The sequence below is a fragment of the Microcaecilia unicolor genome, chromosome 2 (genome assembly GCF_901765095.1).
Source record: "Microcaecilia unicolor chromosome 2, aMicUni1.1, whole genome shotgun sequence".
Taxonomy (NCBI): Eukaryota; Metazoa; Chordata; class Amphibia; order Gymnophiona; family Siphonopidae; genus Microcaecilia; species Microcaecilia unicolor.
Window position 1 is genome coordinate 12797199 of NC_044032.1, and position 17912 is coordinate 12815110.

Consider the following 17912-nt stretch of genomic DNA (forward strand, 5'->3'; position numbering starts at 1 on the left):
TTGGATATGGTGCGTTTCCCCACAGCCACTCCCCTCCTGTTGGGATCAAAAGAAACAAACAATTGGGCGGACTGTCTGTTGGGCTATGTCCGCTCCAGATAGAAGGCCAATGCTCTTTTGCAGTCCAATGTGTGCAGCTGACGTTCAGCAGGGCAGGAATGAGGACGGGGAAAGAATGTTGGCAAGACAATTGACTGGTTCAGATGGAACTCCGACACAACCTTTGGCAAGAACTTAGGGTGAGTGCGGAGGACTACTCTGTTATGATGAAATTTGGTGTAAGGGGCCTGGGCTACCAGGGCCTGAAGCTCACTGACCCTACGAGCTGAAGTAACTGCCACCAAGAAAATGACCTTCCAGGTCAAGTACTTCAGATGGCAGGAGTTCAGTGGCTCAAAAGGAGGTTTCATCAGCTGGGTGAGAATGACATTGAGATCCCATGACACTGTAGGAGGTTTCAACGCAAAAACAAAAAAGGAGGTGAAACCCTCACGAAACCGTGGAGTATAAAACAAAAAGTGAGGAGAATGGGTGAGGATACCAACACTTGTATATTTTATTTAAAAATGAAAAATAAAAAATAACACTGTACATAAAAATGACCCGACACGGCCGTGTTTCGGCCAAAAGGCCTGCCTCAGGGGTCTTTACAACCTTGGTAGATGTAATTCAGAAAGTATACTCCAAGGGAACTGTCAAGACATAGCCCTCTTAGGTCTCCTCTCTTCAAAAAGGGATTTATAAAATATATAGTAAAAAGACAAACGGACTTGTAACACTCCTCTCCGAAGAGAGGAGACCTAAGAGGGCTATGTCTTGACAGTTCCCTTGGAGTATACTTTCTGAATTACATCTACCAAGGTTGTAAAGACCCCTGAGGCAGGCCTTTTGGCCGAAACACGGCCGTGTCGGGTCATTTTTATGTACAGTGTTATTTTTTATTTTTCATTTTTAAATAAAATATACAAGTGTTGGTATCCTCACCCATTCTCCTCACTTTTTGTTTTATACTGTAGGAGGTTTGACAGGGGGCTTTGACAAAAGCAAACCTCTCATGAAGCGAACAACTAAAGGCTGTCCTGAGATCAGCTTACCTTCCACACGGTAATGGTATGCACTGATTACGCTAAGGTGAACCCTTACAGAGTTGGTCTTGAGACCAGACTCAGACAAGTGCAGAAGGTAGTCAAGCAGGGTCTGTGTAGGACAGGAGCGAGGATCTAAGGCCTTGCTGTCACACCAGACGGCAAACCTCCTCCATAGAAAGAAGTAACTCCTCTTAGTAGAATCTTTCCTGGAAGCAAGCAAGATGCGGGAGACACCCTCTGACAGACCCAAAGAGGCAAAGTCTACGCTCTCAACATCCAGGCCGTGAGAGCCAGAGACTGGAGGTTGGGACGCAGAAGTGCCCCTTCGTCCTGCGTGATGAGGGTCGGAAAACACTCCAATCTCCACGGTTCTTCGGAGGACAACTCCAGAAGAAGAGGGAACCAGATCTAACGCGGCCAAAAAGGAGCAATCAGAATCATGGTGCCTCGGTCTTGCTTGAGTTTCAACAAAGTCTTCCCCACCAGAGGTATGGGAGGATAAGCATACAGCAGACCTTCCCCCCAGTCCAGGAGGAAGGCATCCGATGCCAGTCTGCCGTGGGCCTGAAGCCTGGAACAGAACTGAGGGATTTTGTGGTTGGCTAGAGATGCAAAGAGATCTACCAAGGGGGTGCCCCACACCTGGAAGATCTGGCGCACTACTCGGGAGTTGAGTGACCACTCGTGAGGTTGCATAATCCTGCTCAACCTGTCGGCCAGACTGTTGTTTACGCCTACCAGATAAGTGGCTTGGAGCAACATGCCGTGACGGCGAGCCCAGAGCCACATGCTGACGGCTTCCTGACACAGGGGGCGAGATCCGGTGCCCCCCTGCTTGTTGATGTAATACATGGCAACCTGGTTGTCCATCTGAATTTGGATAATTTGGTGGGACAGCCGATCTCTGAAAGCCTTTAGAGCGTTCCAGACCGCTCGTAACTCCAGAAGATTAATCTGCAGATCGCGTTCCTGGAGGGACCAGCTTCCTTGGGTGTGAAGCCCATCGACATGAACTCCCCACCCCAGGAGAGACGCATCCGTAGTCAGCACTTTTTGTGGCTGAGGAATTTGGAAAGGACGTCCCAGAGTCAAATTGGACCAAATCGTCCACCAATACAGGGATTTGAGAAAACTCGTGGACAGGTGGATCACGTCTTCTAGATCCCCAGCAGCCTGAAACCACTGGGAAGCTAGGGTCCATTGAGCAGATCGCATGTGAAGGCGGGCCATGGGAGTCACATGAACTGTGGAGGCCATGTGGCCCAGCAATCTCAACATCTGCCGAGCTGTGATCTGCTGGGACGCTCGCACCCGCGAGACGAGGGACAACAAGTTGTTGGCTCTCGTCTCTGGGAGATAGGCACGAGCCGTCCGAGAATCCAGCAGAGCTCCTATGAATTCGAGTTTCTGTACTGGGAGAAGATGGGACTTTGGATAATTTATCACAAACCCCAGTAGCTCCAGGAGGCGAATAGTCATCTGCATGGACTGTAGAGCTCCTGCCTCGGATGTGTTCTTCACAAATCTTCACCAACCAATCGTCGAGATAGGGGAACACGTGTACTCCCAGCCTGCGAAGCGCCGCTGCTACTACAGCTAAGCACTTCGTGAACACTCTGGGCGCAGAGGCGAGCCCAAAGGGTAGCACACTGTACTGGAAGTGACGTGTGCCCAGCTGAAATCGCAGATGCTGTCTGTGAGCTGGCAGTATTGGGATGTGCGTGTAGGCGTCCTTCAAGTCCAGAGAGCATAGCCAATCGTTTTCCTGAATCATGGGAAGAAGGGTGCCCAGGGAAAGCATCCTGAACTTTTCCTTGACCAGATATTTGTTCAGGGCCCTTAGGTCTAAGATGGGACGCATCCCCCCTGTTTTCTTTTTCCACAAGGACGTACCTGGAATAGAATCCCAGCCCTTCTTGCCCGGGCTCGACCGCATTGGCGCTGAGAAGGGCGGAGAGTTCCTCTGCAAGTACCTGCTTGTGCTGAAAGCTGTAAGACTGAGCTCCCGGTGGGCAATTTGGAGGTTTGGAGGCCAAATTGAGGGTGTATCCTTGCCGGACTATTTGAAGAACCCACTGATCGGAGGTTATGAGAGGCCACCTTTGGTGAAAAACTTTCAACCTCCCCCCGACCGGCAGATCGCCCGGCACTGACACGTTGATGTCGGCTATGCTCTGCTGGAGCCAGTCAAAAGCTCGCCCCTTGCTTTTGCTGGGGAGCCGAGGGGCCTTGCTGAGGCGCACGCTGCTGACGAGAGCGAGCGCGCTGGGGCTTAGCCTGGGCCGCAGGCTGTCGAGAAGGAGGATTGTACCTACGCTTACCAGAAGAGTAGGGAACAGTCTTCCTTCCCCCATAAAAACGTCTACCTGTGGAGGTAGAAGCTGAAGGCTGCCAGCGGGAGAACTTGTCGAAAGCGGTATCCCGCTGGTGGAGCTGCTCTACCACCTGTTCGACCTTCTCTCCAAAAATATTGTCCGCAAGGCAAGGCGAGTCCGCAATCCGCTGCTGGATCCTATTCTCCAGGTCAGAGGCACGCAGCCATGAGAGTCTGCGCATCACCACACCTTGAGCAGCGGCCCTGGACGCAACATCAAAGGTATCATATACCCCTCTGGCCAGGAATTTTCTGCACGCCTTCAGCTGCCTGACCACCTCCTGAAATGGCTTGGCTTGCTCAGGAGGGAGCTTGTCCACCAAGCCCGCCAACTGCCGCACATTGTTCCGCATGTGTATGCTCGTGTAGAGCTGGTAAGACTGAATTTTGGCCACGAGCATAGAGGAATGGTAGGCCTTCCTCCCAAAGTAAGGTTCTAGAGTCTTTGCCCGGAGGCGCCGAAGCATGCTCCCTAGAACTCTTAGCCTTCTTTAGGGCCAAATCCACAACTCCAGAGTAGTGAGGCAACTGAGTGCGCATCAGCTCTGGGTCCCCATGGATCCGGTACTGGGACTCGATCTTCTTGGGAATGTGGGGATTAGTTAGAGGCTTGGTCCAGTTCGCCAGCAATGTCTTTTTTAGGACATGATGCATGGGTACTGTGGACGCTTCCTTAGGTGGAGAAGGATAGTCCAGGAGCTCAAACATTTCAGCCCTGGGCTCGTCCTCCACAACCACCGGGAAGCGGATGGCCGTAGACATCTCCCGGACAAAGGCCGCAAAAGACAGACTCTCAGGAGGAGAAAGCTGCCTTTCAGGGGAGGGAGTGGGATCCGAAGGAAGGCCATCAGACTCCTCGTCAGAGAAATATCTGATGTCCTCCTCCTCCTCCCACGAGGCCTCACCATCGGTATCAGACACAAGTTCACGAACCTGTGTCTGAAGCCGTGCCCGGCTCGACTCCGTGGAACCACGGCCATGGTGTGAGCGTCGAGAGGTAGACTCCCTTGCCCGCACCGGCGAAGCTCCCTCCGCCGACGTCGTCGGGGAGCCTTCCTGGGAGGCAACCGCAGTCGGTACCGCAAGCGGCACCGATGTCGGAGACCTCACCCCGGGCAAGGGGCCAGCCGGCACCTCACTCGACGGTACCGGTGGCGCAAGCACCCCCGGTACCGGAGGGGAAGGGAGCAACAGCTCTCCCAGGATCTCTGGGAGAACGGCCCGGAGACTCTCATGCAGTGTGGAGAAAGACATGGAAGCCGATGCAGGCGTCAAAGTCAGAGTCTGTTCCGGGCGTGGAGGCTGTTCCGGGCTGTCCAAGGTGGAGCGCATCAACACCTCCTGAACAGAGGGTGAGCGGTCCTCCCGGTGCCGATGCCTACTGGGTTCCGACTCCCTCGGCGACCCAGAGCTCTCAGTACCGATGTGGGAAGGAGACCGGTGTCGATGCTTCTTTGACTTTTTCAAACGAAGCATGTCACTGGAACTTCCCGGTACCGACGAGGACGTAGAATCCAACCGTCGCTTCTTCGGGGCTGAGGCCGAAGGTCGGTCTCGGGGGGGGGTCTGTACCGCAGGAGCCCTCAGGGTAGGGGGAGACCCACCTGAAGGCTCACCGCCACCAGCAGGGGAATGGACAGCCCTCACCTGCACTCCAGTCGAAGCACCACCGTCCGACGACATCAGCACTAGTGGAGGTCCCGGTACCACCAACACAGCCTTCCGATGTCTCAGTACCGACGCAATCGATACAGTCGCCGCCCAGGTCGGAGGTCTTGACGCTGTCGACGTCGATGCACTCGATACTCCCGGTGCTGTTGCCGACGAAGAGCCCGAGAACAACACGTTCCACTGGGCCAATCTCGCTACCTGAGTCCTTTTTTGTAAAAGGGCGCAAAGACTACAGGCCTGCGGGCGGTGCCCAGCCCCCAGACACTGAAGACACGACGCGTGCCTATCAGTGAGCGAGATTACCCGGGCACACTGGGTGCACTTCTTGAAGCCGCTGGGAGACTTCGATGACATGGGCGGAAAAATCAAGCCGGCGAAATCAAAACTCGTAATTGCGGTAAGGCACCAAAAAGAGGGAGAGAAAAACTCGACCAGAGGCCTCAAAAGGGCCTACCTCGAAAACGAAAAGAAACTTACCGGGGCAAAAACTGGAAATACGGGAAGGGGAAAAGACCGAAAGGCCTTTCTCCGAAATCCCTTTTTTTTTTTTTTTAAAGAAGCGAAAAGTCAAAAGATGCGCGAGGGTCAACTTAAGGGGCGCGAACGGCGCAAACACAACCGTACCGAGCGCGGACAAAAGAAGACTGACGAACACGAGCCGGTTCGGGCGGGAAGACGGCCGCGCATGCGCGGTGCGCATGGGCGCGCGAGGACTAGCAAAGGCCTTTGCTAGTGAAGTTTCCGATTGGAGGGGCTGCCGTGGACGTCACCCATCAGTGAGAACAAGCAGCCTGCTTGTCCTCGGAGAATTAAATTTGCTGACGACACAAAGTTATTCAAAGTTGTTAAATCGCGAGAGGATTATGAAAAATTAAAAGAGGACCTTATGAGACTGGACATCCAAATGGCAGAAGACATTTAATATCAGCAAGTGCAAAGTAATGCAGCTAGGAAAGAGGAACTCGAACTATAGTTATGTGATGCAAAGTTCCACATTAGGAGTCACCGACTAGGAAACAGATCTAGTTGTCATTGTTGATGATAAGTTGAAACCCTCTGCTCAGTATGCGGCGGTGACTAAGAAAGCAAATAGAACGTTAGGTATTATTAGGAAAGGAATGGAAAACAAACATAAGGTCTTAACAATGCCTTGTATCAATCCATGGTGTGACGGCACCTCGAATACTGCATGCAATTCTGGTATGAATCTCAAAAAAGATATAGTGGAAGGGCGACGAAAACGATAAAGGAGATGGGACGACTTCCCTATGAGGAAAAGCTAAAGCAGCTAGGGCTCTTCAGCTTGGAGAAAAGGCAGCTGTGGGGAGATACGATAGAGGTCTATAAAATAATGAGTGGCGTGCAAGACATGAATCGCTTGTTTACTCTTTCCAAAAATATTAGAATTAGGGGGCACGGAATGAAGTTGCAAAGTAGTAAATTTAAAACAAACCCAAAGAAAATATTTCTTCACTCAACGTGTAATTAAACTCTGGAATTCATTGCCACAGAATGCAGTAAAAGCAGTTAGCTCAGCGCGGTTTAAAAAAGGTTTGGATAACTTACTAAAAGAAAAGTCCATAAGCCATTATTAAGAATGGACTTGGGAAAACCCACTGCTTATTTCTAGGATAAGCAGCATAAAATGTATTGTACTGTTTTGGGATCTTGCCAGGTGCTTCTGATTTGGATTGGTCACTTTTGGAGGCAGGATGCTGGGCTTGATGGACCTTTGGTCTGTCCCAGTATGGCAACACTTTTGTTCTTAAGCTCTAACTGGCTTTGAATATTGGGCTATATAGTGATGTTAACTATAGTGCTTGCATTTTCATTCACTTCTAGTCACAACCTTTTTTCCATCTTAATGCTCATTCTCCAAGGTAGAAAACCTCAAAGATAATTTGTCATAGTACTAAAACATACAGGCCTGTTAAAAAGCTGAAATTCAAACTAACCTTTAAAGGAAATGTGAAAACACAAGTTAGTTTTATTTTCCTCTTTGTTATTTGATCTTAAAGATGGGAACAAAATGTTCTCCACTCATTTTGTGTGCTTCCTGGAATTAGGGTTAAGGAGGATGGTGATGAGACAAAAGCTGACTGTCTGGTCACAAGTTCTCTCAGCTAATCTGGAAGTTTCCTCAATCCTGCCCTTGTTATAACAGCAGTGAAATACTTGGCTCTGACAGCAATCAAGTGACATCACTGTCAGGAAGCCGGACACCTGAGATTTCGTACCTGAGCGGCTGCTTCAGTCAGGCCACAGAGTGCTTTGGAGGCTGCACTGACTGAGTCACCAAATTCTGGGAGGTTACTGTTCTTGGCATTTTGGGAAATGCCAGCCATGGATTCACCCAGGACCTGCCAAAAAGAGAGAACACCTGATGTATTGCATTGTCAACAGATTAACATACAAATGAGACCAATAAAATTTCCTGAAACTGAATCAGAAACAGAAAATGAGAGAGTTTAGGTGGCAAGAAAGAGTTGAGATGGACTGAGACTGCAGCAGTCATGAAATGATATATGCTGAAGAAACTTTGACATTTTGTCCCAATATGTAATTTGTAACCTACTAAGAATAATTGTGATTGAATGGAACACAAAATTAATTTGTCCCATGTTCCATTCAATCATAATTATTCTCAGTAGATAACAAATTTCATACACCGATTCCCTTAGACCAAGGGTTCCCTTGCTGTAGACAAAGGGAGCTACACATTTTGCATCACTAACCTCAGGGCTCTCAATGAGATATCCTGCACCCTTCACTGTCCTTCCCAGTCACCAATCCCTGGGGATTCCACAGAGACACCCTGCATGCCTCACTAGCCTCCCCAGTAACTAACCCTGGGGACACTCTACTGTAGAAATTTTGCCCTTCATGTTTCCTAATGTAGGAAAGGACAGAGACCCACTGCTCCTTCTTACACTGGTGAGAAATACAGACTCACCTTGGAGTTCTCCATCACACTGTCCAAGCAGTCAAAGTAGGAGAGATCATTCACAGCTTCTGTGGGGTTCTCCAGCATCTCACGTACCGTCTGTATGAAGGCAATGCACAGATGAACAAAAATAATTTGTATTAATACAAGACCTTTCATTCCAGGACAACAGAACGTTCCCTCAGATATTATGGACTCTCCTCAGCATGGTGTCTCAAACTGCCTTCTGTCTCTCTTCTCATTGCTTTTTTAATTTGATTTATTTTGTCTGTGTTTCTATAATAGGGAAGATATTCAGTTAAACCAAGGTGCATGAACAGAAATTTATTTAATCAAATGTCCGTGCAATTTATATTATGTTGGTCAAATTTCCAGACCTCTAAAAATGTGATTAATTGAGCACAGACATTGCATGCAGGTGAATAAGTTAAATGAACCTTTAGTCATACATTGTTTGGAAAACCGGCATGACTGAGCTCTGTCCCTATGCATGAACCAGAGAAAATGTTAAGATATTCCTCACCTCTAGCTCTCGCAGAGCATTATCACATTCCTTCTGCCCAGGAGCCTGCTGGGTGCACATTGTGATCAGTTGATTAATGCTGTCCGTGACCGCTCTGTCAACATAAAAATCATACGCGTGAGGCATGTGCAGAGGACACATTCCAATCATTTACAGCAGTTTAACATCTTTTAATCTTTCTATTATAAGAGGATACACATATAAGCATAGTAACATAGTAGATGACGACCAGTCCATTCAGTCTGCCCAACAAGATAAAATACCCTCAGCAGGGTAGAAAAAGTATTCTAAAGAAAAGCAAGAGCAGGCATCAATAAGATTTTCTCTGGCTCAGAAAAAGGTTTCTTTTTAGTCAGGTCTTATCAGCTATGTCCAAATATTTATGCTTTGCCCAGTGAAAGAGCTCACAGCGCCCAACATATTAAATCTTCTGGAAAAGAACACAGCAATCACCATTTGAACAGTTTAGATCCCAAGAAGAATGTGTCTCCCTTTACCCTCTTCTTGCTGGACCTGCATAGCATTACCCTGTTTGCGCATATTATTGGCAAGACACAGCATGAACCAAGCAGAAACGCAGATACTTTGGTTCGTAGATGTTGATATATTTCCTGTGAAATCATCGATACTGGATACAGGCGAAATTCTAGAAACAGAGGACTGGGTATAATTCTAGATTCAAAATTACGTGTTGATATGCAAATAAATGCTCTTAGTAGTTGATGCTTTTTTATAAGCTTAGGCAGTTATGAGCAATAAAATCAAATTTGCAACATGAAGAATTTAGAGTTCTGTCACAGGCAATTTTGTTGCCGCAACTGGATTACTGGTAACTTACAAAATCGTTTGCAGTTGATACCAAATACTGCTGTCAGGTTGATTTGTGGGTTGACCTGTTTTGATAGTGTGTCTTCTGCTATGTGTGATCTTCACTGGTTACCAAAACGGCAACACATACATTTTAAGATAATCTATTTAATTTTTAAGTCTATTTTCGGTTTCAATTCAGAGGGGTTAGGAGAGAAGCATGTTGTCCCATCCATGGGTAGAAACATGGGTTTTAAGAGCACTTTTCAATGATGGTTTTGAACCAGTTTCTTTCTCCTTTTTTGGGACAAGATTGTGGAATATGCAGCCATAAGAGTTAAGGCATCTACCTTTTTACTTTTCTTTTAGAAAGAGTTTAAAGACTTATCTTTTTGACCATTAATGATTTAGATTTGTGTTACTGGTTTGTTGTATACATTTTGCTGATGGTTTTTGCTCATTCTTGATATGTAAACCACCGTGAATCCTTAATTGGAAAACTGGTAGTACGTAAGACTCAAATAGAACAGAATAGTCTAAGGTCTTCTGCGCAGGTCACAGCTTTTAAAAAGTTCTCAGTTTTCTAAGTGTATAATGAAGCTGAAGCCAAACAAATAATCATTTCCTTTCCATTCCTCTGGAAAAGGAGAAAGCTGGAAAGCAAATTTAAGACCCAGTGGATAAGTTGCAATAGCTGTGTCGTCGTGTCAAACAGCTCTCTCCCTTTGAGGGAATAATGAATCTCTGTGACAAGAGAAGAGAGTAAAACCCTACAAACATATCCTTCAAGTCACCTTTGCAACGAATCTGACAAAGCAACTATTTTCTCATCAGGACTAGTTCACCAGATTTCATCTTTACCATTAGATCAGCATCCACAATGCCACATGTTACCAAATTCTGCCCACCACTTACCGAGCAGCAGCTGCTAGTTGATTCTTGAGGTTGGGGGCTGTAGGGTCTGCAGACAAGGCTTTAGCAGCCAGCAGAAGTTTGCTGGAGGACATTGAGATGCTCTTCAGATTTGACACTACTTGGGCCTGGTCTTCCTTATTCTGCAAATAAGCAACGACACAAGAATTCTCTTAAAGACAAGGTACTTGGATCAGTAGTGTTAGGTGCACAGGAGCAAAGTATGGCTTCACTCTTATGAAGGCTTTGCCACTGATAAACAGCAGACAGCTGTGGTGATGAGCCACACACAAACCTTTTCCTGAAGCAAAACTGAGTGGTGATCTATCAAGAAATAATGAAGCAGCAGTTTAAACAATGACAGACATTCTATTAACAGATAATTAAGGCCATGGCGGTGGAGAGAAAATAGCGGATTACAGTATAAGGCAGCTTGGCTTTTCCAGGCATAGGTCTTGTCAGCCCAATATTTTTGATTGAGTGACCAGAAAGTTGAATCAGGGGACAGAACTGGATGTGGTGCACTTAAATTTCAGCAAGGCCTTTGACATGGTTGCACATCGGTGACACTGAAAAACTGAACGCTCTTGGTATGGGTCCTAAGATGGGTGACTGAGCTAGAAAAACAGGGACGCTACTATCATGTGTACAGGGATTTGCAACCTGTTCATAAACACTACCTTTGGTGAATGGTGTGGCATCTACTCCATCCCCGTTTGTCTGTGGACTGGAGGAGCAGCCTAACGGTTCGCACCAGTGGGCCGAGAACAGGGGAAACCAGCTTCAGCTCCCACTGTGGCTCCTTGTGACCCTGGGCAGTCACTTAACCCTCCATTGCCCCAAGTACAAAACTTAGATCGAGAGCCACCACGGACAGAAAAAGTAACTATAATATGTAAACCGCACATTATAAGACTGTAGTAGTAATAACTACAACAATAATAATCTAATCTAATTAACATAATGATCCTTGGTCTGGTTGTCTTAAACATTCTTTACACGATATTGAGGAAAGGCTGTTGGAAAAGGTTTGCCTTTTTGCAAATGTTGTTTATGCTTGAGTTTATTAAATTCTTAATATAGCGCCCAGCCAAAGTAGTTTACATATTACATACAGTTACTTTCTCAAACTCCAAGTTCTTTGTAGCTGGTGCAAGAAGAGATTAGTTCTTACCTGCTAAATTGCTTTCCTTTGGTCTTTCTAGACCGGCACAGATGGCTTACACACTCCTACCCGCAGATGGAGACAAGAACCAGAGTTTCAAGTAAACCTATAAGTCAGCTGTGCAGTCCCCTGTAACCCAGTAGTCGAATAATCAAGCAGATTCCCAGAAGAGGAAAGAAAACAGACCATGTCAACACTCCTCTCAGAATCAGGGCCCCTGGCCAATCAGCCTAGACCCCTGTTACTGCTGCCACCACCATGTGCTTATGTAGAAATCAGTGCAAACTGTACAACTCAAATGAGGATGCCTTCTCTTTTTTTTTTCTTCTTCTTCGTAGTTAACCACTTAGTGGGAATCCCAACAGTGAGAAAACAAGAACCAACCAACCCTTCATAGCCCCAAAAACAAGGGGAGAAGCAACACAAATTCCATTTTGATATACACAATACAACAAATCAAAAATCAGGGCAGGCCTCAAGGGACTAAAGGAAAGCAAATTAGCAAGGAAGACCTAGTTTCTCCTTTCATAATGTCCCTCTAGTCTGGCACAGATGGGAAGTACCAAAGCATTAAGGTTGGGACCTCTGTAGACTTCCTCAAAGACTCTCTCACTGAACGCCTAGCCTGAACATCCTACCTGTAATGACATAAAAAGAAATGCAGCGAGGACCACACTGCCACTTTACAGATGTCAAGCAGTGAAACCAGATAATGCTCCGCCCAACAAGCAGCCTGAGCTCTTGTAGAATGAGCCTACAGGAACAATGGGATCATTTGTCCTTCAGCAAATATGCTCACGCCACTGCCTCCTTATTCCACCTAGCAATTGTGGCCTTGGAAGCTGGTTCCTCCTTCCGAGGACCCCCTATTAGCACAAACAGACTGTCCGACTGTCGAAACTCCTGTGTAACTGGCAGATACCTAAGGAGGGTCCTAAGAACATCCAAGCAATGCAAATGCCTCTGCTTCTCCAAACCAGCCCAGGCACCCAGAATCAGCAATGAAACCAACGGATTCACATGAAATGGTGAAACCACTTGGGAGAAGTAAGGAAGGTCCACCTTGTCCATAAAAAAACACCAGGAAGGGCTCTCTACAGGAAAGGGCCTGCAACTCAGAAATCCTGTGTGCCGAGGTCAATCGGACTGAGTTTCAAAGGTCGCTGCCACCAGAACTAACACCGACAGGTTAAAGATCCCAGGGTGGAACGGACAGCCTCACCGGGGGACAGAGAAGCTGAACCCCCAGAAAAATCTAACTACATCCTCATGAACAGCCAAGGACTTACCCTTGATCAAGCCCCAGAAGCACACTAGGGCTGCCATCTGCACCTTGAAGGATGACAAAGCTAGACCCTTGTCTAGGCCATCCTGCAAAAAATCCAGAATCTGAGACAATGAAGCTTTCAAGGGAACAACCTGCCGGTTGCCACACCAGTCCACAAAAATAACTGAGGAAGGTAGACCATTTCCTCAAGCATAAGAGCATCACAATGAACTGACAAAACTTTTTTTCCTTAGACATACCCTCTCAAGAGACAGGGTAATAAAACAGAACACAGCTGGATCTGTCATTCTCACCGGACCATGGAACAACAGATCCTCTGCCAGAGGAAGGTGGACTGGCTCCCTTACCCGGTCTCACCAGATCGCTGTACTACGGACTTTGCAGCCAATCAGGAGCCACACAAGCTACTGAACCACTGTGAAGCTCAACTTTCTGAATGACTGTCTAGAAGAGGCCATGGAGGAAACACATAGAGGAGACCGGTGGATGGCCATTCCAGAACCAGGGCATCCATGCAAATGTCTCTTTTCCTGCTGAAGAACCGAGGAACCTTGGCATTGTACGAGTTGCCATGAGGTCCATGAATAGCAGTGTAGTTTAGACATCAACTTAGATGACAGTCCTAAATAAAGATCACTGCAATAACCAATATGAGAAAGAACAAGCACCATCTGCCATTTGGATGGTGGTGGGAGGCAGGGCTGGTGGTTGGGAGGCGGGGATAGTGCTGGGCAGACTTATACAGTCTGTGCCAGAGCTGGTGGTGGGAGGCGGGGCTGGTGGTTGGGAGGCGGGGATAGTGCTGGGCAGACTTATACAGTCTGTGTCAGAGACGGTGGTGGGAGGCGGGACTGGTGGTGGGGAGGCGGGGATAGTGCTGGGCAGACTTATACAGTCTGTGCCAGAGCTGGTGGTGGGAGGCGGGGCTGGTGGTTGGGAGGCGGAGATAGTGCTGGGCAGACTTATACAGTCTGTGCCAGAGACGGTGGTGGGAGGCGGGACTGGTGGTGGGGAGGAGGGGAATAGTGCTGGGCAGACTTATACGGTCTGTGCCCTGAAAAAGATAGGTACAAATCAAGGTAAGGTATACACAAAAAATGGCACATGTGAGTTTATCTTGTTGGGCAGACTGGGTGGACTGTGCAGGTCTTTTTCTGCCGTCATCTACTATGTTACTATGAAATTCTCACTAGGTACATCATTTATAAATATATTAAAAAGCAGTGGTCCCAGCACAGACCTCTGGGAAACCCCAGTATCTATCCTTCTCCATTGAGAATACTGACCATTTAACCCTACTCTCTGTTTTCTATCTTTCAAGTTCCCATTATCCAAAATTGTTTATTGAATATTAAAGATTAACCTGGCATAGACTAGTCGCATCCTTGATATGTTCTTTATAATTTTTTTCATCACAAAATTTGTTTTACGTTTTTAGTCATGATGAAAGAACTTCACTGTTTGATTCATGTTCTTATTTCTACTTGGCTGGATTAGTGTTAATCATTATTGATAGCCTTGAGAACAAGTTTTTTTGAACAGGACACAAACAATTCAAAATACAGCAATATGGCTTCTTTATGGGGTAAATCGTTATGCAACTCCTTTATTATACGAACACTGACTTGTCATTTTTTTAGACTACATTTTAAAATTAGTTTATTGGCTCATCATGTTTAGCATCACTATCAATTCCTCATACTTCTATTCATCTTATCTGCATGCCATATTTTGCATTGTTGTACTTAAGTTATTTGGAACATAAATCTACATGGTTATAGGGCTCCATTATCTTGATGTTAAATCCAAGCGTAATCATATAAAATTTAAAAAAAAAAAAAAAACTTCAGAAACAGTCCACAATGCAATTTATAATGAACAGAAAATTCAACAGTTCCAGAAAATCCGCAAACGAATCTTTTCCGGAGATGGGAAGGCGGTAGAACGAGAGGACATGAAATGAGATTGAAGGGGGGCAGACTCAGAAAAGATGTCAGGAAGTATTTTTTCACGGAGAGGGTGGTGGATGCTTGGAATGCCCTCCCGAAGGAGGTGGTGGCGATGAAAACAGTAACGGAATTCAAACATGCGTGGGATGTGCATAAAGGAATCCTGTGCAGAAGGAATGGATCCTCAGAAGCTTAGCTACAATTGGGTGGCAGAGCAGGTGGGGGGAAGAGGGTTGGTGGTTGGGAGGCGAGGATAGGGTGGGCAGACTTTTATACGGTCTGTGCCAGAGCCAGTGATGGAAGGCGGGACAGGTGGTTGGGAGGCAGGAAAAACTGCTGGGCAGACTTATACGGTCTGTGCCCTGAGAAAGACAGGTACAAATCAAGGTAAGGTATACACATGAGTTTATCTTGGGCAGACTGGATGGACCGTGCAGGTCTTTTTCTGCCGTCATCTACTGTGTTACTATGTAATGACCTACATTAATGGCCCAATATTGGCCAGCTGCCCAGAAGAACTCAACACAAGTCCTTAAAAGCATAGTTAAGGGCTTCTTTTACAAAGCTGTGATAGCTATTCCTGTGCGGCAAATAAGAGGAAGCCCATAGGAATTGAATGGGCTTTCTCTCATTTGCCAAACTGAGAATCGGTAGCACAGCTTTGTAAAAGAAGCCTTTAACCATGCTTTTAGGGATCTGTGTTGAGCAGGGCCCACCAAGAGACTAGGCCGGGCCCGGGGCAAGGCCACCCCGCCTCATATGATGTAACTTCCGGTTTCCGCGAGGGCGGGACACAGGAAGGGAAGGCCCGAAGGGAGGCGATCTGTGATTGCCACTTCGAATGCAGGGGGCCCAGAGCAGAGGAGGCAGGCAGGTGAGACCGGGGGCTGCAGTGCCGGGCCCGGGAAATTAGCTACTATCCTATTTTATTATGGCGTTCTTTTCTGACTGGGCATTTTAAACTGTAGACTGCCTTGGCATGCATTTGTGAAAAAGGCAGTTTTAGCAAAACTGAAATAAACAAGAGGTTTGAGATCAGTAGATGACCTTGAGTTAGCAAACAAGACAGTACTCAGATATGAAGTTGTGCGAGAAGTCAGACTTGCCAAAAGTGAACTATATCCTAAATCTACGCACTGTAATATAAACTAAAGCACGCAGCATAAAGCACATTACAAGTATCTGAGAGGTAGGCTGCAATGTGGTTACACTCCTCTGATCAGATGATTGGGATGGATGGGTTGAAATCTTTGCAGGACTTGTGGAAGAAGGGAGTGGGGGATTTTCTATAAGTTCACCAGGTGCATATGAGATCAAAACGAATTTGTATGGAGGATGTTAAAGGGAAAGGGGACTTATATAATGCCTTTCTGCGGTTTTTCCAACTACATTCAAAGCAGTTTACATATTATATACAGGTACTTATTTGTAACCGGGACAATGGAGGGTTAAGTGACTTGCCCAGAGTCACAAGGAGCTGCAATGGGAATTGAACCCAGTTCCCCAGGATCAGAGTCCGCTGCACTAACCACTAGGCTACTCCTCCACTCCATTCCAGTTAAAGGGAGGAAAAAGGCAGAGAATTTTGAGGAGTTTTGGGAATCTCTGCATCAAATGAAATGGGCTCTCTCTCTCTGTTGCGATTTTCTTAAACTGTTTAGAGTTAAACTGAAAAGGTGAAATTAGATCTTACCTGCTAATTTTCTTTCCTCTAGACCCTCCAGACCGGTCAAGACGCATGGGTTATGTCCTCCTACCAGCAGAGGGAGACTGAGAAACACTGAGCTTTTGAATACTGTATATGTAACCTGTGCAGTACATCCACTAGCCAGTATAACCCTGACAATGCAGAGCAAACAAAAAACACCAACTAGAACTAACAACCCTGTACGTGGTCACTGCCAACTGGACACTTTCTTCATATCTTTCATTGTGCCCTTCGTATTGTGTGTGCTTCCACAGGTGGACTATCAAACACGGTCACACCTGACCAGACTTATACAAACAAAGTCTGAAACCATAGAAACCACACTCAACAGCTGCCAAGATAGAACAACAGACAACAGACCTCTTGGCCTACAGTACAGACAGGGCGGGCCTTGACCGGTCTGGAGGGTCTAGAGGAAAGAAAATTAGCAGGTAAGATCTAATTTCACCTTCCTCCACGACCCTCCAGACCGGTCAAGACGCATGGGACGTACCCAAGCAGTAATATCCTAAGGGCGGGATCCACGTAGGCCCGAGGTCAACACTGCAGCCCCAAAACCTGCCTCGTCCTTGGCATGCACATCAATCCTGTAATGTTTAACAAAGGAATGCAATGACGACCAAACTGCCGCTCGACAAATATCTAACGGAGGAATCATACTACTCTCCGCCCAGGAGGCCGCCATTCCCCTGGTAGAATGAGCCGAAAATTCCTTAGGGACCACGCGGCCCTTCAGCAAATACGCCGAAGCAATTGACTCCTTCAGCCATCTAGCTATCGTAGCTTTGGAAGCTGCCGCGCCCTTCCTTGCACCACCATGGAGAACGAACAAACGATCAGAAAGCCTATAGTGTCGAGTTCTGGAAATGTAACAGCGCAAGACTCTTCGCACATCTAACTTGGCCAGTCGCCGCTGCTCTGCATCCCCGGCCAAGTCACCCAAAACTGGCAAGGAAATCACTTGATTCACATGAAACTCTGAGACCACCTTGGGCACAAAGGACGGCACCGGGCGCAACGAAACCTTCTCCTTGGAAAAAGACAAAAAGGGCTCTCTACAAGACAAAGCCTGAAGTTCTGACACCCGCCGAGCTGAAGTAATAGCCACCAAGAACACCGTCTTTAGGGACAGATCCTTATCTGAAACAGCAACCAAGGGCTCAAACGGCGGCCTCACCAAAGCATCCAAAACGAGATTCAAATCCCACGGAGGCACCATCTGCCGCCGGGGCGGGCGCAGTAACTTAACACCCTTCAAAAATCGAACCACATCAGGACTAGAAGCTAACGACTTTCCCTGGAGCTTCCCACGGAAACACGACAAAGCCGCCACCTGCACCTTCAAAGAGGACAAGGCCAAACCCCTGTCCATACCATCCTGTAAAAACTCCAAGACATCTGTCACCGACGCCCGAAAGGGAAGAACCTGCCTACCTGCACACCAATGCTCAAAAACTCTCCAGACCCGGACATACGCCAGCGA

At 47.1% G+C, this 17912-nt stretch overlaps 1 protein-coding gene across 2 annotated transcripts in view; it reads right to left on the reverse strand.

Moving 5' to 3' along the window:
- The window catches only part of TLN1 (talin 1), a 407659-nt gene that overhangs the window by 86440 nt on the left and 303307 nt on the right, over positions 1–17912 (reverse strand). For both annotated transcript variants that reach the window (XM_030192770.1, XM_030192769.1), the window contains 4 exons: positions 10323–10462; positions 8601–8694; positions 8087–8176; positions 7371–7493 (listed from right to left, as the gene is read on the reverse strand). In XM_030192770.1, coding sequence (XP_030048630.1) covers positions 7371–7493; positions 8087–8176; positions 8601–8694; positions 10323–10462 — 447 coding nt within the window. The remainder of the gene's footprint in view (positions 1–7370; positions 7494–8086; positions 8177–8600; positions 8695–10322; positions 10463–17912) is intronic.